General features: G+C 38.3%; 1 protein-coding gene across 4 annotated transcripts in view; it reads left to right on the plus strand.

Annotated features, from left to right (window-relative positions):
• Positions 1–24,227, plus strand: part of Sorcs1 (sortilin related VPS10 domain containing receptor 1) — a 514,871-nt gene that overhangs the window by 322,667 nt on the left and 167,977 nt on the right. For all 4 annotated transcript variants that reach the window (XM_042689577.1, XM_042689575.1, XM_042689574.1 and 1 more), the window contains exon 4: positions 12,308–12,466. In XM_042689577.1, the coding sequence (XP_042545511.1) occupies positions 12,308–12,466 (159 nt within the window). The remainder of the gene's footprint in view (positions 1–12,307; positions 12,467–24,227) is intronic.

Genomic DNA, 24,227 nt, shown 5'->3' on the forward strand with positions numbered 1-24,227 from the left:
ATTCGACAAGATCCAACACCCCTTTATGATGAAGGTTTTGAAAAAATTAGGAATCCATGGAACATTCCTCAATACAATAAAGGCTGTATATGACAAACCTACAGCCAGCATTATACTCAATGGTGAAAAACTAAAGCCATTTCCTCTTAACTCAGGAACAAGACAAGGATGCCCACTCTCTCCACTTCTCTTCAATCTAGTATTAGAATGCCTAGCTACAGCAATAAGACAAGATGCAGACATAAAGGGGATCCAAATAGGGAAAGAAGAAATAAAACTCTCCCTCTTTGCAGATGACATGATCTTGTATTTAAAGAATCCCATAGACTCCACTCCCAAATTACTCAAGCTGATTCAAAACTTTGGCAAAGTAGCAGGTTATAAAATTAACCCCCAAAAATCAATGGCTTTTCTGTATGCCAACAATGAGAAAAGTGTGGCTGAAATTAGGAAAGCAACTCCATTTGTAATAGCCCCACAAAAAATAAAATACCTAGGAATTAACTTAACTAAAGAAGTGAAGGACCTCTATGATGAAAACTTTAAAAGCTTGAAAAAGGAAATCAACACAGAACTTAAAAAATGCCAAAACCTCCCATGCTCCTGGATTGGAAAGATTAACATCGTGAAAATGGCAATACTTCCCAAGGCTATCTACAAATTCAACGCGATACCTATCAAAATTCCACCCTCATTCTTCAAGGAAATAGAAGAGGCAATCCAAAAATTCATATGGAACAATAAAAGACCCCGAATAGCAAAAACGCTCCTCAACGGAAAGAACACTGCTGGAGGAATATCAGTACCAAATTTCAAACTCTACTATAAAGCCATAGTAATCAAAACAGCTTGGTATTGGCATAAGAACAGACCTCAGGACCAATGGAATAGAATTGAAAACCCAGAAATGAACCTACAGACCTATAGCCATCTAATCTTCGATAAGGGAGCTAAAACAATAGAATGGAAGACAGACAGCCTCTTCAGTAAATGGTGCTGGCAAAACTGGTTAACTACATGTAGAAAACTAAAGCTAGATCCTTATATATCACCCTGCACCAGAATCAACTCCAAATGGATCAAAGACCTTGAACTCAAGGCAGACACTCTGAAAACATTACAGGATGGAATAGGAGAAACCCTGGGTCTCCTTGGCTCAGGCCGAAATTTTCTGAATAAAGACCCGGAAACACAACAAATCAAAGAAAGGCTGGACAAATGGGATTGTATAAGGTTGCAGAGCTTCTGCAGGGCAAATGACATAGCTAGCAAGATCAATAGAAAGCCCACGGACTGGGAGAAGATCTTTACTAGCCATACAACGGACAAGGGTCTCATATCTAAAATATACTTGGAACTGAAAAATTAAACCACCCAACAACAAATCCTCAAAGAAACAACTGCCCAATAAGTAAGTGGGCGAAAGACTTAAAGAGAAGCTTCTCTGAAGAAGAAAGAAGGATGGCCAATAGACACATGAAGAAATGTTCAACATCCCTAGCCATAAAAGAAATGCAAATCAAAACAACATTGAGATATCACCTCACTCCAGTTAGAACAGCAAAAATCAAGAACTCTAACAACAACAGATGCTGGAGGGGATGTGGACAGAAAGGAACCTTACTTCATTGTTGGTGGGAATGTAAACTTGTTCAACCACTTTGGAAAGCAGTATGGAGGTTCCTCAAAAGACTCCACATAGAGCTCCCCAATGACCCAGCAATCCCACTTTTGGGCATTTACCCAAATGATCACAAACAAGGCCACACTAAAGCTACCAGCACAACTATGTTTATCGCAGCATTATTTACCATAGCTAAGACATGGAACCAACTCAGATGCCCCTCAGTAGATGAATGGATCAAGAAGATGTGGTATATATACACAATGGAATTCTATGCCTCCATCAGAAAGAATGACATTTCCGCATTTGTTAGGAAATGGAAAGGCTTGGAAAAAATTATATTAAGTGAAGTAAGCCAGGCCCAAAGAAACATAGGTCCCATGGTTTCCCTTATTTGCAATATCTAGTATAGGTATGAGTCAAGCGGAAAAAGTCAGATAATGTGATGTTAGGAAAACGAACCCTCAAATATGTATTTTAATGTTTTTGTTTCTTTCATGCATGTGTTTCTAACGCATTTATAAGATTATTTCTTTGTTGCTTTGTATGTCCCTCCCCCACAGTGTAACCCCCGCTTTCACTATATTTGATGTCAGTATAACATGTGGAGGAGATGGGGACAAACAAGTCGTTTAAGGATTCAGGTGGACCTGTTGCAACAATGAGAAGTACAAAATGTCATGTCAAAACCAGCTTTACAATGTCGGGGGCGGGGGAAGGGGGGGTATGATTGGGTGGGAGGGAGGGGGGAGGCTGGGAAGGGAGGTGAAGGGTAAACAAAGGAGGAGGCTGCAATGCTTGGTAAGAAATGTATGCATTATCCTGCCCATGTAATTGTAACCCCTCTGTACAGTATGTTCTCAAATAAAATTAAATTAAATTAAAAAAAAAAAAAAAAAAGAAAGTGTTAAGAGGGAAGAATTTACTCCAATTTATGGGACTAGAAAAAAAAGGATTTTTAGATTGGCAAACCTTTATACTTAAAAACAATCCATCATATATTACCAAATATACATAATCAGAAAATAGCAGTAATCTTTCAGATTGAAATATATATGTAATCATACTATATATTACATATATATGTAAATTATGCTACATTGGATATATAATACTTTCAGTTTACATAATTATTTTATCTTTATTGAAAAGGTGATGAGCAGGAGGATTACAGTAACATAAGTAAGGTAAGGAGTACAATTTGTTTTTAAACACTGTTACCCCATCCCTCACTTTTTCCCATCTACCCCTTCTACCTCCAAGTTGTAAAGTTCATTTCAAACATAGTGTCAAGTGAGTATCATTGTTGCATTAGTTCATCCTTTGTTCTGAAGTTTCTTTGATTCCCTTTTCCTTCCACGATTGGGTCAGATAAATTTATATAAAAGGTAAAGGATACAGAAAACTAAAACAGAAGAAAAACACATACAGAAAATAGGAAGAACCTCTTGTTTGTAATTCTTGTAGTTCATGTTGATTTGTTTCATTATATATGGTCCTATGCACTTAGCAATTGGGTTATTGAGATCCCCTGTAAAGAACATCATAGACATATTCTAGTTACTACAAATGAGGGAAACCATGCAACCTACTTTTCTTTGGGTCTCACTTACTTTGCTTAATACAATTTTTCCAGATATTCCCATTTCCTGATGAATGGGACAATGTCATTCTTTCTGATGGAGGCATAGAACTCCAGTGTGTGTGTGTGTGTGTGTGTGTGTGTGTGTGTGTGTGTGTGTGTGTGTGTGTGTGTGTGTGTGTGTGTGTGTGTGTGTGTGTGTAGCACATCTTCATGATTCATTCATCTACAGGGGGCGTCTGGGTTGGTTCCATATCTTAACTATGATAGATAATGCTGCAGTGACTATGGTTGTACTAGTAGTTTTAGTATGGTCTTGTTGTGGTCATTTCAGCAAATGCCCAGGAGTCACAGGGGAGCTTTATGTGTAGTCTTTTGAGGAACTGCCATACTGCTTTCCAGAGTTGTTGAACCAGCTTACATTCCCACCAACAGTGTAGTAGGGTTTCCTTTTGGCCACATCAGCATCTGTTATTATAGACTTCTTGATCATGGCCATTCTAACTGGGGTGAGGTGGAATCTCAATGTTGTTTTTATTTACGTTTCTTTCATGGCCAGAGATGTTGAGCATTTCTTCATGTATCTATTGGCCCTTCTTATTTCCACATCAGAGAAGACTCTAAGTGTTTATCCTACTTGTTAAAAGGGTCGTTGCTTCTCTGGGGATTTGTTTTTAGAGGATTTAATTTTTTGAACTGCAAATATATTTTAGACATGAAGCTCTTGTCTGTTGTATGGCTAGTGAAGATATTCTCCCATTTTATGGGCATCCTATTTATCTTCCTCGCTCAGTTTTTTGCCATGCAGAAGCACTTCAGTTTAATACAATCCCATTTATCCAACTTTTCTTTGATTTGAGTGTTTTTGTGTCTTTATTAAGGAAGTTATGACCTGTGCCAAGGAGCACTAGTATGTGCCTCATTCCTTCCTGAAATATTTTAGGAAATATGCTCTAACCTCGAGGTCTTTGATCCATTTGGATTGATTCTGATGCATGGTGATATATAAGGATATAACTTCAGTTTTCTACATGTGCTTAGCCAATTCTGCCAGCACCATTTGTTGAAGAGACTGTCTTTTTTCCATCCTGGTTTTTTTTTTGGCTCCCAAATCAAAGATTAGGTGGCCATAAGTCTGCAGGTTCCTTTCTGCATCTGTAGTTCTGTTCTACTGCTCCTGAGGCCTGTTCTTGTGCCAGTAGCAAGCTCTTTTTATTACTGTGGCTTTGTAGTAGAGTTTAAAGTTTGGTATTGATATTCCTCCAGCGCTGTTCTTCCTGCTAAGCATTTTTTGCTTTCAGAGTCTTTTATTGTTCCAGATGAGTTTTTGGATTGCTTCTTCTATTTCATTAAAGAATGAAGTTGGGGTTTTGATGGGTATCATATTGAATTTGTAGATAGTCTTTGGCAGTATTGCCAATTTCACGATGGTAATCCTCCCAATCCAGGAGCGTGGAAGGTTTTTCCATTTTCTTACATCTGCTTTAATTTCCTTTTACAGATTTTTGAAGTTCACATTGTAGAAGTCCTTCAACTCTTTCATTAAGTTTATTCCTAGGTATTTTTGACACTATTACAAAAGAAGCTGCTTTCCTGATTTCAGCCTTGCCCTTCTCCTTGTTGGCATACAAAAGAGCTATTGATTTTTGTGGGTTAATTTTATACTCTGCTACTTTGCCAAAGTTTAGGATCAGCTCAAGTAACTTGAGAGTGGAGTCTATGGAGTTCTCTAAATATCTGCAAAGAAAGAGACTTTTACTTCACTTTCCCTGTTTAGATCCCTTTTATGTTTGTCTCTTGCCTTATTGCTCTAGCTAGGAATTCTAATACTATATTAAAGAAGAGTGGAGAGAACAGACATCCTTGTCTCATTCCTAATTTTGAAGGAAATGGCTTTAACTTTTCTCCATTAAATATAATGCTGGGTGTAGGTTTGTCATATACAGCCTTTATTATCTTGAGGAATGTTCCATGGATTCCTAGTTGCTCCAGAGCTTTCATCATAAACGGATATTGTATCTTGGTGAATGCTTTTTGTTTGTATTTATGGAGATGAACATGTGGTTCTTGTTCTTGCTCCTATTGATGTGTTGAATTACATTAATTGACTTGTGTATATTGAACCAGCATTGCATCCCTGGAATGAAGCCTGTTTGATAATAGTTTATTATTTTTGATAAGTTGTTGAAGTCAATTGTCCAGAATTTTATTGAGAAGTTTTGCATCGATGTTATTCAAAGAAATGGGTCTGTAGCTTCCTTTCTTTGATGATTTCCTGTCTGTTTTTGCTGGCCTCATAGAATAAGTTTAGTAGTAAATTCTCACTTCTGATTTCCTTGAAGAGTTTGAGGAGTATTGGAGTGAGTTCTCCTTTGAAGGCTTTATAGAATTCAGGTATGAATCCATCTGGGCCTGGGCTTTTCTTGGATGCGAGGTCTCTTATTGCCATTTCTATTACTTGATATGGGTTTATTTAGTTGGTTTAAATCTTCTTGGTTTAGTTTGGGAATATCAATATTTGCTAGAAATTTTTCCATTTCTTCCAAATTCTGAAATTTGTTAGCATAATGAATTTAAAAGTATTCCTTTATAATGTTCTGGATCTTGCTTGTTTCTTTTGAGATGTGTCTGTTCTCATCTCTGATTTTGTTTATTTGGGTGTGTTTTTTTTTTTGGTAAGGTTTGCTAAGAGTCTGTCAATTTTGTTAATTTTTTCCCAAGAGCCAACTCTTTGTTTTGTTGCTCCTTCTTATCGGTTTTATTTTTTTTAACTCGAATTCATTTACTCTTCTTTAATTTTATTTTTTTTCTGTCTACTGGGTCGGGGTTGGGCTTGTTGTTCTTTTTTAAGGAGCTAAAGGTGCATCACTAAATTGCTAAGATTTGAGATTTCTACAAAATGTAGATATAGGCACTCAGAGCTGTACATTTTTCTCTGAGTACTGCCTTTGCTGGGAGCACTGGTTTTAAAGGTGAGGTTCTCTAAGTTGTCTCAGAGGAGAGAATCATGTTCTGTCATCCTACCAGGAATAAGCAGAGACATCCTATAAAGTTTCTTTCTTTTCGTCTTTCAAGGAATGTATCCATGTGTTGTCATTTCTGGCTCCCATGTTCTGTACAAGATAACACCCAGGAGTACTGATTGAACACTTTCATTATTGTTACAAGTAATAATTAATACCTGGGTCTCATGTCAAAATAATGAAGACACGTGTGTGGGACTGAAATTATCTGACATCACATGCTCTGTAAAAATGTATTCTTTTGTTCCAAAAGTCCAGATATTTGGGTCCTAGTTCCAAAGTATGTGTGTAGGTGGGGTTAGGAAGGATGGGATAATTTAGAAGTAAACTCATAGAATAGACTCTTTAGGATACAATACCAAAGTTTTCCAGCAATTTTACAAAATCACTTCTCAGGTCACAAGTGGATGGTCTACTGCCCAAATCTTCCTCTTGTCTCCTCATATTGAATGGCACTATTTGGTGTTAATGAACAAAGCTAGTCCATTAGGGAAGCTTCACTGAATTTGGTCGGATGAGTTGGGATAAGTGTTTGTGATGCACTCATCTTTCCACAGACTCATTTTCTTTTTTCTTTTTCCCCCACAGACTCATTTTCTGTCAGTGTTCTTGATTGAAACTTTCTCTTAAATCACCCACCTCTCCTTTCCCTATATTTTTTATCCTTCAGTGGATTTCTTTCAGCAGGTCATTCAGGGATCCTTGTGTAACTTTCCCTGATATTGCCCTCCAAGCAGCTGCTAATTGATAAACACTTATTGCTTTCCCCCTCATCTTGTCTGGGAGGATAAATGCTCAGCTCACATTGGGAATAAGCAGCTCTTCTGCCCACATTGGTCAGCAAATTACTTCCTTGCTCTGATTGCATTTTGCTTAATTTGTTTTTAATTTTGAGACTGGAGGTTTGCAAAGAGCCTCTTCTTCTGTTTGTAGACAGAAATGTTTGCTTGGATAAAGTGAGATGATAACTGGAGAACCCAATTGCTACTGTTGTTGGCATTTATCTTTGTCCTTACCATTGTCATTATGAAAAAATATTTATTATGCACCTGTGTTGTGGACACCTGGAGCTGAATTAATACTTAAAACAAGAGAGCTCTCTACAGCAGTGGCACATTACCTCTGGTTGATTTCAGCCCATAAATGACAAAGAATAGAAAAATCAACAAACAAAATGAGTAGCACATACGAAATACTTCCTACATCTGGACCAGGGAAATGATGAGGAAATATATATGCCAAGAGGGGGCAAAGTGATTCTTAATAACTCTCATCCATGTAAGCAGGTAAATGGCAGACTTCAACAAATAGTATTCCTAGGCAAAACATCTGGATGGGTAAACAATAACAGATTTGCTGTAGTAAGAAAGCCCTAAGAAGTTCCTGGAAGGCTTAGAAGGTTTGTCTGCCATTCTATTGTAGAATTGCAGCCTGTCAGCATATTCTGAATTTGGAGCAAGTCAGTGAGTAATGATGCATTTAATTTTTGGCTACACCAAGCTATCAGAAGAAATACTACTAAAAGAAGAGAGTAGTGACACATTTGGAATCTATAAATTGTATTTCATGTTCATTTGTCATCACCTCTAGGAAAAGCAAATAAAGTTTCTCCCTCCTCCCAAAGTGGACGATGAATGATTGCTTAGAGACAGATGGTGGGAACCTATGTCCTTGTTATTGACTTACTATGGAAAACAATTCATCTGCAAATGTGGCTAGGGTAGCCTTTCACACTCTGCAAGGCAGAAGCAAAGGGTGCTAATACTCCTGGGCCCACCAGAGGGGTGGATATTTACTCCTGTTCAAAGTCTTGTCTTGGCTTGCCTTGTTTCCAAGTAGAATGGTGATTGGTTCAAGAGGACTTGAATTCCCAATGCTGCAGACATCTTTGGGCTGCATTCAGCAGAAGGCTGGAAACAAAAGTTCACTCATTAATTAGTTCATTTATTCCTTCTCAAGGAATATGGACCTATTATTAACAGGATTTGTTCAAGGCAAACACTTTCCCTACTTTTCTTTTTTTAGAGAGCTGAGTTCAGAAATACGTAAGTTTAGATTGGTGTCTTTGCCAAAGTTTTCCTAAAATTCTGGTATTCAGATCATATTCCAGAAACAAAACACCATTTATTTAAAGTCACATGAAGAACCAGACCACGGCAAAAGTCATCCTAACCTGGAATAAAAGATATATCACTAAGTATGTTGACGAAATTTTATGTATTATTTTTGAAGAACAGCCATTACTTTGAACTTAACCATTCAGAAACACACCTTCTGGAGGATGGAATTTATTTTTTGTATAAGCTACATTCCCTATGTCTAAAAAAGATTACATTTTTCTCATATGGTTTAAATCTTTTTTGTCTAAGTTTATTAAATTACTTATAAATTTAGTAATTTATTTAATTTTTTGCCAATCCTGGGGCTTGAACTCTGGGCTTGGGCACTTAGCTTTGGTGCTCAAGGCTAGCAGTCCACCATTGGATCCACGGTTCCACTTGTGGCTTTTTGTGGTTAATTGGAGATAGGAGTATCATAGACTTCATTGCCTGGGCTGGCTTCACAGTGAGAGATTGATTCTTAGTTTTCAGTAGCCTGAGTAGTTAGAATTATAAGTGTGATTTTGTGTGTGTGTGTGTGTGTGTGTGTGTGTATGTTGGTTGTGGGGCTTGAACTCAGGGCCTGGGTGCTATTCCTGAACCACTTTGTCTCACAGCTAGTGCTCTACCACTTGATGAGTCACAGTGCCACTTCCTGTTTTTGCATGGTGAACTGGAGATAAAAGTTTCATGAAGAAGACTTTTCCACCTGGGCTGCCTTCAAATCACAATCCTCAGATCTCATCTTTCTGAGAAGCTAGAATCACAGGGTTAAGCCATTGGCACCCACCTATAAGTGTAGTTTTATAACCTATAAAATGCCAAGACAAACCTGAATCATGCAAGAATTTGAAGACTGAAAGGACAGCATTTTACTTTTTCAATTAACAATTCATTAGTAGTACAGTGTAATCATTACCAATTAATTTAAGATTATGATGAAATAATCTAAATGTATTATCTATGATTTTGTATGTCAGCATGTGTGTTCTTGATTGTATACTTATCATTCAGTTAAAAATGATATATACCAAGATGTTATATAAGACAGAAACAAACCCTTAATTTATAATACGATAAATAAATGTGGATAAAGAAGTAGAAGGAATGTAATCACAGGTTAATTTAGAAAAATCAAAAGAAAATTATTTTTCTTTCATGATGAATTCTGTGGAAGTCTCATAAGGTTATTTGTGCAATAAGGAATAGCTAAAAAATGTGTTTATATTAAACTGTTTGTTTGAAGTAGATTTGAGCAGAAACTTGAGGGAAGAATCCCTGAGATGTTTGTGAAATCCAGATGTATACAGAGCTCACTTAGAAATTTCCTCCTTTTTTCCATCATTTCCAAAATGTTAGATTCTTAAATTGAGGATTTCAGGAGTGAATGTTCTGTAGATGTGAGGGATTTTGATTTGCCATTTCTTAACCATAAAAATATTTGAGTAAAACCATAGTTCTGTTGAGCACTGGTGGCTCATGCTTGTAATTCTAGTAACTTGGGAGACTGGATCTGAGGATTTAGGTTCAAAACCAGCCCAGGCAAGAAAGTCCGTGAGACTCTTACCTCCAATAGACCACTCAGAAAACCAGAAGTGGCCCTGTGGCTCAAATAGTAGAGTGCTAGCTTTGAGCAAAAGAAGCTCAGGGACAGTGTCCAGGCCCAGAGTTCAAGCCCCACAACCACCATCACCACCACTACCACCACCACCACCACCAACAACAACAACAACAAAACGAAGTTCTATATACATAATATGAAGTATTCATATGTTGGAAAATATTTGTATTATCCCATTACTAATACTTACATGGTCTAGATGGAAAATATCTCAGATAGTCTTAGACTTTGCATTTTATATCTATCTATCTATCTATCTATCTATCTATCTATCTATCTATCTATCTATCTATCTATCTATCTATCTAAACCCTAAGTTTAGGAAAAATAAAAATCAGTTTGATTTAAAGTTATTCTGTAGGCTTATTTTCAATTTATTTTTATTTTTATCAGGTGGTTTGTTAAGAAAAGCAGATTGTGAGAGGAGAAGGAAAAAAAAAAGATAGTCTGGTTTGCTGGGAGTTAGGGAATTGGAAGAACACAAAAAACTTGCCATCCTGAGACTGTAGATGCTCCACAAAATAGAACCTCTTCATGTTATCACGGGAATGAATTCTTGGCAGTGAAAAGAAGGCTATTACACGTTATTGTTAATTGCAACACAATCATTTGATGGCTTATTTGTTATTGGGAAAATAACAGCTTTTCATGTACCAATAAATATGAAATCACCTGGAAATAGTTCCGTGAATTGAGGAGCTGAGAATTGCTTAATGCAGACAGTATATTTTAATGAGTTTGTATATAACGGATTACCTGATGGCTTTTTGTCAGTCATCCAATGAGGGAAGCTGTCTGTTTGATGAACAAATGTCAGACAAACCCATAACTGTCAGAATTTATGGTTGGTGGGCAGTGACTTTGCGTGCTATGGGAAGCAATTAGTTTCCAATATTGTGTGTGCTTCCTGTCTTCTTCAAAGTAAAGCTGACAGCCAATAACATTAGCCCACTGCATTCCTTTTGTCTTCTTCAAGAAGAGTTGGGAAGAAGAAGAATAAGCCTTAAATTCATCCTAGCTAACATTAACAGAGTTGAGGCAGTGTCTACGACTTAATCCTTACGTAATTTTTATTGGCAGAACACCTCTGTCAAAAGGTGCTACCAACCATTCTGAGATTTTAATGTGCTTGCTTTCAAATTACACAGCATTAGGAAGGCTCTGTGTGTTTGCCTTGCTTTCTTTGTCTTACCCTGTCTGTGTCTGTCTCTGTCCCCTTCTCTCTGTCTCTCTGTCAAGGGACAGAATTAAAGTCACCTGTCTGGAGATATTCCATGCACATTTTGACTGGGGGTCAGGAGACTTGCAGAGGGTGGAGAATGAGATACCTCATCAAACATTCCTGGAAACCTGGGATAAGAGAGTGAGGAGCTGTTTTCACAGTAGCTCTTCCTTCGTGTTCTTACTGTAGATTATCCAGACTGCCATGGCCAAGACTAGGCATTCCACTGAAGGAGTTGCATACATGTGAAGCTGTGATGTTCATTGACCAGGAAGGAGGTCACATACATGAAGGACACCCTACTACACTTTCCATGGACCCTTACATTTACACCTTTGCAAACTGGTCTGGGCATATTTCTAAGACCACATAATTTGAAAACTTCTATTCATTAAGTTATTTGACAGGTCTTTATTAAGTATGTAATACATACTAAACACACACACACACACACACACACACACACACACACACACCTATCCCTATTACCTTGGAGCTTAAGTTCTAGTAGAGTGTATACAGATGAGAGGCAAAATAAGTTTTGTAAGCAGTGATAAAGGAAGAGGCATAAAATAATCGGTTCCACATTGTTACAGAAAGCTTTCAAGAGTTCAGACTTTGAAGGCTAATCACATTAGAGCAAAAGTCAGATGGGAGATTGTTGATGGATTAAGAAGGTGACAACCAAACTGTTGGAGTCCAGCCTTTGTATATATCTGTGCTTTCCTTTCCAACAAGCAGCAACCAGTCTTGGTTTCCCCTGCCTGCACTCCATACTGTGTGAGCCTCAGTATGAAGAGGCATTGGGGTAAAGGAAATGTTGCAGGTTAAAGAAATAACTGCAAAACTCACAAAAGTAATTTATAAAAGTTGTCCTGTAGAACAGGAGAGCTGAAGGCCTTTATTTCTTTTCCCTCCCTCACAAATTCTCCTGACCCATTGACTTGTTAGTGAAAATGTTTTTCTGACATTGGTCCAAGGCAGAACAAGCATGACCAAGTAAGTTACAGTCTTTGTTCAGGTGAGCGTTCTCTGATTGTCCCTTGTACTTCTGTGATTCCTTTTCAGGTTTTGTAAATTCAGAAGTCTAACCTTCTGTTGTTTTTTTTTTCCCCCAACAATTTTCTTTCATGCAGATTATGTTACTCACAGACCCTGAGATTGAGAGCAGTTTATTGATCAGCTCGGATGAAGGGGCAACCTACCAGAAATACCGGCTGAACTTTTACATCCAGAGCCTACTTTTCCACCCAAAGCAAGAAGACTGGATTCTGGCATACAGCCAAGACCAAAAGGTGAGCCTGTTTACCTTGTTTTGGACAATGGCGCCCAGTCCTCTAGGGAACAGAGGACTGCTCCGTCATCTCCATATCCCTTCAGCGATCATTTCTGTTCAGTTTAGTGTAGTGAACTCTGTGTCGTTGAGATGTGGGGTAGCAAAGGTGATCTGAGATTGCTTCCATTATATAGACATCTGAAACAGTGTACAGTATAAAAGCTAGGTACCAAGTAAGACTTGGGGAAACAGTTCTGAACCTAGTATGCTGTATCAATCAACTTTTAAATATGCAAGATACTTATAAAGAGACAAGTTTTTTGGGGGGGCCCTCATAATCTTAGAGGTCTCAGCTGATGATTGAGTAGTCCATGTCTTGGTGTCTTATGGTATAGACATTGACATGATATAATCACTCATCTTTCAGAAAGCAAAGGCAAGAGAGAAGATTGGCTAGGCCCTCATAATATACTTCAGAGACTTGTTCCAATTGACCTTCTCTCAGACCCCAGAGCTTGAGGACCCACAGGCCCTGTTAGAGTGCTATTTTGAATACTAACTTCTAATGTGCAGACCTTTGGGTGGCATTCAGCATCTATAGCTGATGCATAAGGCTGTCAGGAGCTACTGGTTGCCATAGATCCCTAGACCATTTATGAACATGGGTAGATGATCACTTTCTTAATAAAAAAATGAATTTTACTCAGCCATGTGCTGGTAATTCATGACTGTAATAATAACTACTCAGGAGGCTGAGATCTAAGGATTGTGGTTCCAAGCAAGCCTGGGCAGAAGAGTTTGTGAGGCTCCTATCTCCAGTAAACTTCTCAGAAAAGGCTGAAAGTGGCGCTGTGGCTCAAGTGGTAGAGCGCTAGCCTTGAGCAAAAGAAGCTCAGGGACAGCACCCAGGCCCTGAGTTCAAACCCAAGGATCATCACAAAACAACAACAACAAAATACAGCCCACAATACCCCCCCCCCAAAAAAAAAACAACTTAGATCTTCAAAGGAAAGAACAGTAAGAGTTGGTTAAAATCCTGAGAGAAATGGCCAGAGGACAGAGTGTTCATAGTTATTTCAGGACTATTTTCATGTAGTGACAAAATTGAAGAAGTCCAATTCTTAAGAAAGCATAAATCAAGATGCCAGTGGTTCATGCCTATAATCCTGTCTCTTAAGGAAACTGGTATCTGAGGATTGAAGTTGAAAGCAAACTCAAGACAACAAATCTACAAGACATTTGCTGCCAACTAGGAAGAAGCCAGAACTGGAGGAAAGTCTCAAGTGATAAAATGAGATCCACGAGTAAAAATTCTGAGAGCACAAGGCCCTGAGTTCAAAGCCCCAATACATTCTCCCACACACATGCATTAGATGAGCCTGTGGTGGGTAGTACACATGTATAATCCAATATCAACACTTAGCAACAAGGACTAGAAGTAGACGGAGTGCAATTTGAGATCAATTTTTTTTTTAATTTAATTTAATTTTATTTGTGAACATACTGTACAGAGGAGTTACAGTTACATGGGCAGGATAATGCGTACATTTCTTACCAAGCATTGCAGCCTCCTCCTTTGTTTACCCTTCACATCCCTTCCCAGCCTCCCCCCTCCCCCCCTAATCCCAATCCTTCTCCTCCCCCCTCCCCCCACCAACGTTGTAAAGCTCGTTTTGGACATGACAACTTGTACTTCTCATTGTTGCAACAGGTCCACCTGTATCCTTAAACAACTGGTTTTTCCCCATCTCCTCCACAAGTTATACTGACATCAAATATAGTGAAAGCAGGGGTTATACTGGGGGAGGGACATACAAAGCAACAAAGAGATAATCTTATAAATGTGTTAGAAACACATGCATGAAAGAAAAAAACATTAAAATGCACATCTAAGGGTTCATTTTCCTGACATCACATTATCTGACCTTTTCCGCTTGACTCATACATATACTAGATATTACAAATAAGGGAAACCATGGGACCTACGTTTCTTTGGGCCTGGCTTACTTCACTTAATATAATTTTTTCCAAGATTTTCCATTTCCTAACAAATGGGGCAATGTCATTCTTTCTGATGGAGGCATAGAATTCCATTGTGTATATATACCACATTTTCTTGATCCATTCATCTACTGAGGGGCATCTGGGTTGGTTCCATATCTTAGCTATGGTAAATAATGCTGCAATAAACATAGTTGTGCTGGTAGCTTTAGTGTGGTCTTGTTTGTAAACATTAGGGTAAATGCCCAAAAGTGGGATTGCTGGGTCATTGGGGAGCTCTATGTGAAGTCTTTTGAGGAACCTCCATACTGCTTTCCAAAATGGTTGAACAAGTTTACATTCCCACCAACAATGAAGTAAGGTTCCTTTCTGTCCACATCCCCTCCAGCATCTGTTGTTGTTAGAGTTCTTGATTTTTGCCATTCTAACTGGAGTGAGGTGATATCTCAATGTTGTTTTGATTTGCATTTCTTTTATGGCTAAGGATGTTGAACATTTCTTCATGTGTCTATTGGCCATCCTTCTTTCTTCTTCAGAGAAGCTTCTCTTTAAGTCTTTCGCCCACTTACTTATTGGGCAGTTGTTTCTTTGAGGATTTGTTGTTGGGGGGTTTAATTTTTTGATTTCCAAGTATATTTTAGATATGAGACCCTTGTCCGTTGTATGGCTAGTAAAGATCTTCTCCCAATCCGTGGGCTTTCTATTGATCTTGCTAGCTATGTCATTTGCCCTGCAGAAGCTCTGCAACCTTATGCAATCCCATTTGTCCAACCTTTCTTTGATTTGTTGTGTTTCCGGGTCTCTATTCAGAAAATTTCGGCCTGAGCCAAGGAGACCTAGGGTTTCTCCTATTCCATCCTGTAATGTTTTCAGAGTGTCAATTTGAGATCAATTTGACCTATATAGTGAGTTCAAGGCCAGCTTGGTCTTATTAGAAGGACCTTGCCTCAAAACCCAAAAATCTCAATGAAAAAGCATTATCCTATTACTTGTATCCTGTCCACCAGATTGTATCATATGTCATCTATATTACATATGAATTATAAGAAACCTTGCCTCTGTGTGTGTGTGTGTGTGTGTGTGTGTGTGTGTGTGTGTTTGTGTGTGTACCAGTACTACTGTGGTTTGACTTTGGGACCTGGATGCTGTCTCTCAGCTTTTCTGCTCAAGGCTTATACTTGACCAGCTTTTTGGGTGTTAATCGGAGATCAGAATCTCATAAATTTTCTTGCCTGGGCTGACATTGAACTTGATTTGCTGATCTCAGTCTCGTGAATAACTAAGATTACAGGTGTGAGCTATGGATGCCAGACTTATAACCCTTGTCTTTAAGGAATGTATTTTCTCAAGTCAAGTGTAAGTCTAGCAATGGCAAATAATTAAATTACATTAAAAAGTAGAATATATACAGAGGTAAATATAAGAGAAACTCTAGGCCTGAACACTAAAGGAAAAGCTGGTGAAATAGGAGAAATCCACTATTCTGTAAAGTCATTGTGAACATAGAAGCATCATGTCTTATAAGTTACCTATATTTAAAGATTCAAGGCACTTACTGAGTTAGAGGGTATTCTGGGGTTTTGTTTGTCTGGGGCTGGCATCAATTTATGGGGTTCTCCCTGAAGGCAGGGGGATGGGAACAGTATAAGCAATTTCCCAAGGACTCTACTGACACGAACATTTCGGAGGAAGAAAATTAACATCTTAAAATTGGAGTTTTATTCATGCTCCCCCTGCTGCCAAATGAAATGCACATTAAACCTAAAAATAGAAAAGATTTACATTTAGTAGAGTTTTTCTTTTTCCTCTTGAGCAGCCTGCCTACCCTTTTTAGTAGAATGTACAATTTTGTTCCTGGATTCAAGCCACCGTGCCTTGTGGTCCAGGATGGTGTAGTTAACAGGGGCGAAGTCTGTACTCGGTCCTTTAATCTGCTGGGTTATTGTATTCTTTTTGACAGTTGGTTAATTTTTTCCCTTGATGCCAGTGGCACAGTAAAGGGCCAGATTTACCTGGCAAAATGAAAACTGTGCACCTTTGTGGGTATATTGGAGAAGAAGCTGAGAAATGTAACACTTTGTGTCCCAACACGTCATGCAGTATTTCCTTTCATCCGTGTGACAGAATAATTAGGATGCCCAAACTGGGGTCTCTACCCAGCTATTTATGCTGGACAAGATTGGGTATGAGATTCCTTTTCCTTGAAATGTGTTTCTGTGAGTAATTAAAAATGCAGGTGCATGTCTAATGGGGTGAAAAGTATTAGACTTCACATCTGTTTTAGCTATAGTGTTTTAATAAAATAACTCTAACAAGGAACTCATATGAAGTTAGTTAATCTGTATGAGTTTACTGCAGTCTGAGAGAGTCCCAAAGAGTGGTATCCTTATTGATATCTTTATTGATAGATATATCAGCAAAGTGCCTGGATGAATGATAGGAAATTGGTAGTCGAAAGTTGTATGGATAGAGATCCAGTGATCTATTAACTGTGGAGGAAATAGGAAATGTTTCCCTCATACTTTAACAAATATGCTAGATTTTTTTGGAAAAGAAGTAAATACTCTTCAAGAGGAATATCAACTAATTATACAGGGCAGGTAAACAACAGTCATGAGATGAAAGTTTTTTTCCTGTTTATTTAAAACAAATTCTATGTTAATTATAATACATATTTTTCAACTAATTACAATGTTTGGCCTAATTGTTAAGCAAAGATATTTTTTTGTTTTTCTATTTAAGTTTTTGGCAAGTTTGGTTAGGAGATGATATATGTATTTGTAGCATGGATTTACAAGGGTTAAAATGTGGTGACCTAAGAATGAATGATGTTAATATGAGGCAAAAAGCAAGCCATTCAGATATCATATCCAAAAATCTGAACTGAAATCTTTTGTAGTAGACTCAGTGAATCCTATAATCCTGTCATTGTACCCCTGAGAGAAGTCTCATCTACCTTTGTTTTGTATAATACTAAGGATCTCAATAGCTGAGCTCATAATAAATACATTTCTCAAAGAGGAAAAACCAGTTACTATCGCACCTAGTATATGTTGTCAGAATAGAATGCATCTTTCTATGAAATTTGATAGAGTTTTCATTTTTATGGGAAACACATAGGCAGAGGCCAATTTGGCCTACCTTTTTCCAGAGAGAATAAAGTAGAAAGCATTCTGGGACTTGTAGTAAGGTGTAATAGGGGGTCCCAAGAGCTCAAGATTTTCATTATGTAATGATAAAGGGCGTCTTTAGCTGGAGAAGAGTGGGATGCGGCCATTGCATGAATTATGGAATTGGCTGGAGTAAATTTGGGAGGGGGCTGGCCACTAAGAAATGGAAATCAGACCTGACCATAACCTATATTCCATGGGGCTTTTAAGATTTAACTTTTCAGCTGTAGGCACCAAGGAGGGCCATGTGTTGGTAGTGGCAGGCTCCTCATTCCATTAGCATGAGAAATGGGGGTATTTGTTCTTCCATACAAGTATTGCTTATTGGTTTTTCTGTGACAGTTGTTAATGCCAGAACTCCCAGCTGAGATCACAGCCACGAGCGAGCATTTAATCTGCTGGGTGAAGTGTCACATCAAATTTGGCAAATAGAATCCTCAGGAAAGCATTATTTCTTAGAAAACACCTTGAAGAGGTGGCAACTCCTTGGTAACTTACCAAAGAATAGTGTTCCTCCCCTCTTTGCTTATTGACTGTTTTTTTAAATTGTCTTTTAAAACAATAGCTATATCCCCTCTCCTCATTTCCTGGACTTTGTTTTTTCTCTACTTCAGTGAATGAGACTTTTAAGGCCTCTAAGGATAGAACTTGGATCTCAGGCCTGAAGACTGTAGGCCCAAAGGGACTATAGTGCTCAGCTCTGACAATTTCCACTCGAATGCATAAACACCCAGTGGGGGCTTTTTGATGTGTCTCTTATGAGGATTTTGTCAAACAGACTGTCCTTTCTGGACCAACATATTTTACTGGCTACAGATTTCATGGGAGGCCAGATTTTCATTAAAAAGAAAACAACATTAATTTTTAATCAAGGAGTAATTTGTACAGACAAATGTCTTCACACTTGACAAACATCAAGATGTTTTGATGTTTTAGACTTTTTTTAATGCTATAAATATCTAGGTGATTATACCAGTCATATTTCTCTGAAGAAACTGAACCAATAAGAGGAAGAAAGAGGTAGAGAAAGAGAGGAAAAGAGAGAGAGAGAGAATGAGCAAGGACTTAGAGAGACTCAGAATCCTAAGATCTGCCATCTGCAAGCTAGAAAATGAAGAAAGACTGTAGTATAATTCTGTCCAAGTCTAAATCCCTGAGAATTAGGAATGAGAGAAAGTGTTAGAGCCAATGTCTGCTTCAAAGTAAAAGGCTTGACAATCAGGAGTGTTGATATCTGAAGTCAGGAGGAGATAGATGTCTCAGCCCAGAAAGTTCAAAAAGACAAGAACTGCCAGGTGTAATAGGAAATTCTGGACTTTGAGTACACAGTGAGATGAGAGAGAAAGGGAAAGACCACAGAGACAGCGAGAGCAAGAGAGAGAGAGAAGCAAATAAACAAATTCACACTTTTGGTACCTCAAATGATTACATAATACCTACTCCATTGTCTGTATTGGAGAAGGAAGATAGATCTTGTTGATCTTCTGAATCAAATGTGGATGTGTTCTGGAAATACCTCTGCAAAGATATCCAAAGATAACCTTTAACAGGTATCCAGACATCCTTCCTCCTAATCATAGCAACACATAAAATTAGCACGGTTTCCCAGAGGTAAATACCCTCTTGAATGAGGATATGCCTCTTCATCCACCCTAAGAATGACTGAAGGGTATGGGTTTATAGATCTTCTTTCTACTGAGGTTGATACAGAAGTTATCTGAATACTTTGAAAACCCTGTCATAGGACTTAACCTAGTGTAGAAAAAGGAGCAAGATTCCTTTAGAGTCCTTGAAATACATTGTCTTTGAGAATATAGCTTTGGAAGGTCCTGGATTTCCAAAATAGTAAACCTTGGAGACATTAAAGATGGATCATGGCAAATGGGCAGAGGGATAATTAGGGCTAATATCCACGTAAAGCCTGGTTCCTTAGACTTCCTGCAACAGTAAATCATTACAGATAGTACAAAGAATTCTGTAGCCTTTATTATAGAACTAGGAGACATTTACTATCTTTTATTTATTTATTTTTATTTCTGAAACTTAATCACTATGAAAACAAAAGCTCTTTTTTTTGGGTGCTAGTATTAGGGCTTGTACTTAGAGCCCTGGGTATTGTCCCTTAGCTTTTTTTGTTCAAGGCTCACACTCTACCACTTAAACCACAGCTCTATTTCTGGATTTTTAGTGATTAAGTGGAGATAAGAGTTTCATGGACTTTACTGCCAAAGCTGGCTTTGAAACACAATCCTCAGATCTTTGCCTCCTTGAATAGCTAGGATTACAGGCATAAGCTAGCAGTGTCCAGCAAAAGTTCTGTTCTTTTTGGCATTGTTGTTTGTTTCTTTGTATTTAGAAATGGAGCAATGATAGTTTTCTCCAACTTTTCCCTCTACACAAATCCACGCAAGGGAGAGGCTTAGCAGCAGACTGAGCCTGCCACATTACAACTTGATTTTAATTTGGCAATAAACTAATGTACAAAACTGTGCTATAAAACGTTTCCTCCAACAGCACCTCTCAGTCTGTCTTAAACACTTCACTAAACATGATGTGTTGAGAAACATTTAAAATGAGAGAAAACAAAGAGCAGATGTGTCTGGGAAGAAAAAAAATATGGAGAAAGTGTAAGAATATATGTATATACCTCAGCTCTGTGGAACGTGTTATCACTGAGCTCCTGGCATTTCTTTTAGGGTTTATGTTGGAGGAGCGATTTGTGGAAGGGAGAATGTGATGCTGTGAAGTCAACACAGAAGGGACACACTACCAGAACCAAGGCTACGCCATGGGAGTGGATGGGAGGCCCCAGCCTTCCTCACGTAGCCTGGCAGGGCCTGAGCTTCCTTGTGTAGCTCTGCTGCCGCTGACTTTCAGTAGAGGGCTTACTCTTTAGCAGTAGGCAGTGTACTGGGTTGCTCTCTGCTTGCCCATGTCCTGGACTAGGAAGGATATCAGATCCAGACCTCCTCAAATGGTCAAGACGTCGGAGGACACATAAAACTCCTAATAGAACAGAGCAGGCTAGGAATGAGCTGTGGGGACCTGGGAAGCATGTGCTCATGTTAGGGCCAGAGCAGGATTGTGTGGTGGATTTCAAATCTAAACCTTCCGATTTATCTCTTTTGATAAAATTACGCCCGTTTTCATTCTCAATGTTCTGATCTCTTATTTTTATTTTTGAGTTACTATTTTACAACTAACTCAAAAATTTACCAAGGAGTTATTGGAGAAGTTAAAGAAACCTCTTCAACCTCTGTGGGTCCCCAGTTCACTTTTTCCTTTTAGTCTTTCTCAATTTCTCTCTCTCTCTCTCTCTCTCTACTTTACTTCAAAAGATGTTAAATTGTTTAAGGTTAAAACAATCACATTCAGATGACTAATGAGAGCAGTGCAGGGGAGCCAAAGTCTTTAGGACAGCTTGGTTGATGCACTTATCATTTTTATGGTAGTGGAAGCCAAAATACCCCAGGGAACACCTTCAAGGAGGAAGTCTTTATTTTGGCGCTAGATTTTTCAGGCTATGGTTGCTTGGCTTCATGGACTCAGACAGAACATTCTGGCAATAGCTGTGGGAAACAGAGGAGCTTCCTCATCTTGTGGCAGTCAGGAAGTTGAGAGCTTCTTTTTATAACCTTTAGAGGTACATTCCTAGTGATGTACTTCTTCCAAGTATGTTCCAATTCCTAAAGATTCCAGAAACTTCCAAAGCAGCACCACCATCTGGGCTCCAACCCCTTCATCCATGGACCTGTGGGGAGAATTTTAGATTTACTACTAAAAGCGGACCATCATCTATTGTGTATTAAAATTTTCACCTCCCCTCCAAAATATTGTGAAGATGTTTCTTTTAATCTTTATAAAAAGGACAGTTTTTACAAAGAAAATTTAATAATTATATGAGTTCACTTATTTTGAAACTCTACCCAAGAGCAGTTCAAAGGATAAGAAAATTGTTTCATTAGAGATTTACTGTGCATTTCAGAGAATCATAGTTCATGCAAAAAAGAAAAGAAGAATGAAAAAAGTTCTTAGTTTTCACCATTTTTGTTTTTTGTTCAGGAGGAATCTGCTTTCATTAAGGGAGTTTCTGTTCACAAATAATGAAAATACTAAATATCAATATTAAATTCATTAATATAAATTAAGGCTCACTTTGAGTTAAGATCATAAATCGGTAAAAAAGAAAAAGTGTACTACCAGGGCATTTGATAGCCAAGGTACAAGCACATTAAAAAAAAAAAAAGACCAGCAAAAAAAATAAATATATACATATATATATACACACACACACACACACACACACACACGCATAGTTTTACTATCTGTCATATTTACTGTCTTCCCCCTCTTTCTGCAAGTCTACAGATTTTATGTAAACAATTTTATATCTATACTTCCTTTAAAAATGAGTTTCCTTTTATTGCTTTTGATCATTCCCTGCTATATTCAATGGTCCCTCAGGCAGAGGCACGGCTTATTACATCTGCTTTGAGTGCTGGAGTTCCCTGAGAATAACTTCTTGATCTATCAGCATTTTCAAATTCTCCATCCTAGTGGTTTCTCACCATAGACGGGAGAGAGCAAGATAGGAGAAGTGTCACTCTTCATCAGCCTCTGCCACTGTCTGTGTGAGTGTGGTTCACTTGATTGTTGTAGTGTCTCACTGCATAATGAAAGAATTAGCAGGCCTTGTCTGGTGGGACTGGTGGATGATGCATGTTAACCAGGACCCAGAGCCTGGCCTAGAGCAAGCATCGCATAGATGTGTTCTACGAGGGCCTTGAGACAGCAGATTGCGGAACCAGGGAAGATGGAAGCTTGCCTCAGGCAGAGACTACCTTAGTTGAGTCTCCAATTTGGGAAGTATGGACATTGTTATCAATACGGAATGATTTATATTTTACGTATTTGTTTTATGGTCTGAAGCCAGGACTTGAAATCAATATATGATACTTTCTTTCGCTCATTGGCTAGTGCTCTGTCCACTCAAGCCATGCCTCTAACATTCTGAATACTTTTTTAGTGAGTCACTGAAAACTACTGTAGAAGTAGAATGCAATCAATAAGGGAGAGCAGGTATAGAGCACTTAGAATATAGTGATTATAGTGACGTCAAACTATTAAATCATATTTACCTTCATAGTAATTTTATTTATTTTTCCATAGATAGAGGAGCCCCTTTAATGTCCAGGGAGTGAGATGGGGATAAAAAGACGTGGATTTTTGAAATTCAACCCCTAGAGACACTGCATATGCACAAATCAGAGAGGACACTGCTATCTACCTACCTAAGGCCATCACATTTGCTCAAGGCATTGGGTTTAGTAAAAAGGCCCTCTTCAGTTATATAAAGTATACCATGCTGGTTTGGCAAGATTTCCATGTGTTTGAAATTTCCCAATGTCAGAGCTGATTTCTAATCTCATGAATATGTAAATAACTTAAGTATCCAAGTACAAAACTGGCAATTAGAGTGGAATCCAGGGAGCTTGCTAAATGTCAACCCCAATCCTTGTTTATAAAACAAATTCTCAAGCGCAAATGCCATCAGATGCAAACAAGAAAGGCCTGTTTTTCCACTTAGATGCCACATGTAAGCTGCTTGTAGCATTATTTTTCTCTTGCTACCTGAAACAGTTTCATCCACTTTCCCGTTATTTTTGGATAGAAATGGGCTGCAAGAATAAGGGAAGATGAGCATTGTACAAGAGATTGAAATGAAGGTTGGAACAAGCATAATTGCGTCACTTCATGGCTATTACAGAGTTTAAAACAGAAGTATATATTTGCATGTGCAAGTGTTTTTCTTTTTATTTAGTTGTTCATCGGTTCTGTGTCACCAATACTTGTCTTTAAGAACCCTGAGGAGCAAGACTTTTATCCTAATACTTTTCTCTCTACCTTCAGATCAAAATGCATAGAAAGTATTTCCAAATAAAAATGACCCATGGACACATAACAGCCTTTCCTTCCCAGCCAATTTCCTCTGTCCCGTACCCCAGTCCTCAGAGTGCAAAACACATCTTTGAGGAATGTGACAGATGTCAGTGACAGCTGAGGAATGGCCAGTGACAGACTTGATGAATCTAGCCACAGGAGAGATGGATGGAGCCAGCAATGTGTCATCATTCCTTCTCACTCTTCATCAGCAAAGTCTGAGTGTTCAGCCTCAGTGTTCTTGTCTTTTGACCTTGCTGATATTTGGATTCAACCTATATTAGCTCCCCACAACTTTTGATAGGATTGTATATACCCAGTCTGGTGCCAGGCTCTATCAGCTGCTTCAGTTCCTATTTTGTTTTTCTTCATGCATCCCATCCATACTGAGTCTCTTGCTATTGATCAGAGAAAAACAAAACCACTACTCTGAACTTTGCTGCTGTGTTTATTTACTCACACTGACTCACTCCTCTGGAACATTTCTCTTTCTGTGTCTTTAGATGTTTGATTTTTCCTCCAAGGTCCACATTGAAAGGTTTTTTTTTTTTTTTTGCAGGTTTACCTCCTATCTCTCCCTCTCTTTCCCTCTCCCTCTCTCTTCTTCCCTCTTTCTCTTTCCCTCCCTTCTCCTCTTCCTGTTCAGATTGCATCCTGAATTGAGACCTG

The sequence above is a fragment of the Dipodomys spectabilis genome, unplaced genomic scaffold, assembly GCF_019054845.1.
Source record: "Dipodomys spectabilis isolate Male_0828 unplaced genomic scaffold, ASM1905484v1 ptg000125l, whole genome shotgun sequence".
Lineage (NCBI taxonomy): Eukaryota > Metazoa > Chordata > Mammalia > Rodentia > Heteromyidae > Dipodomys > Dipodomys spectabilis.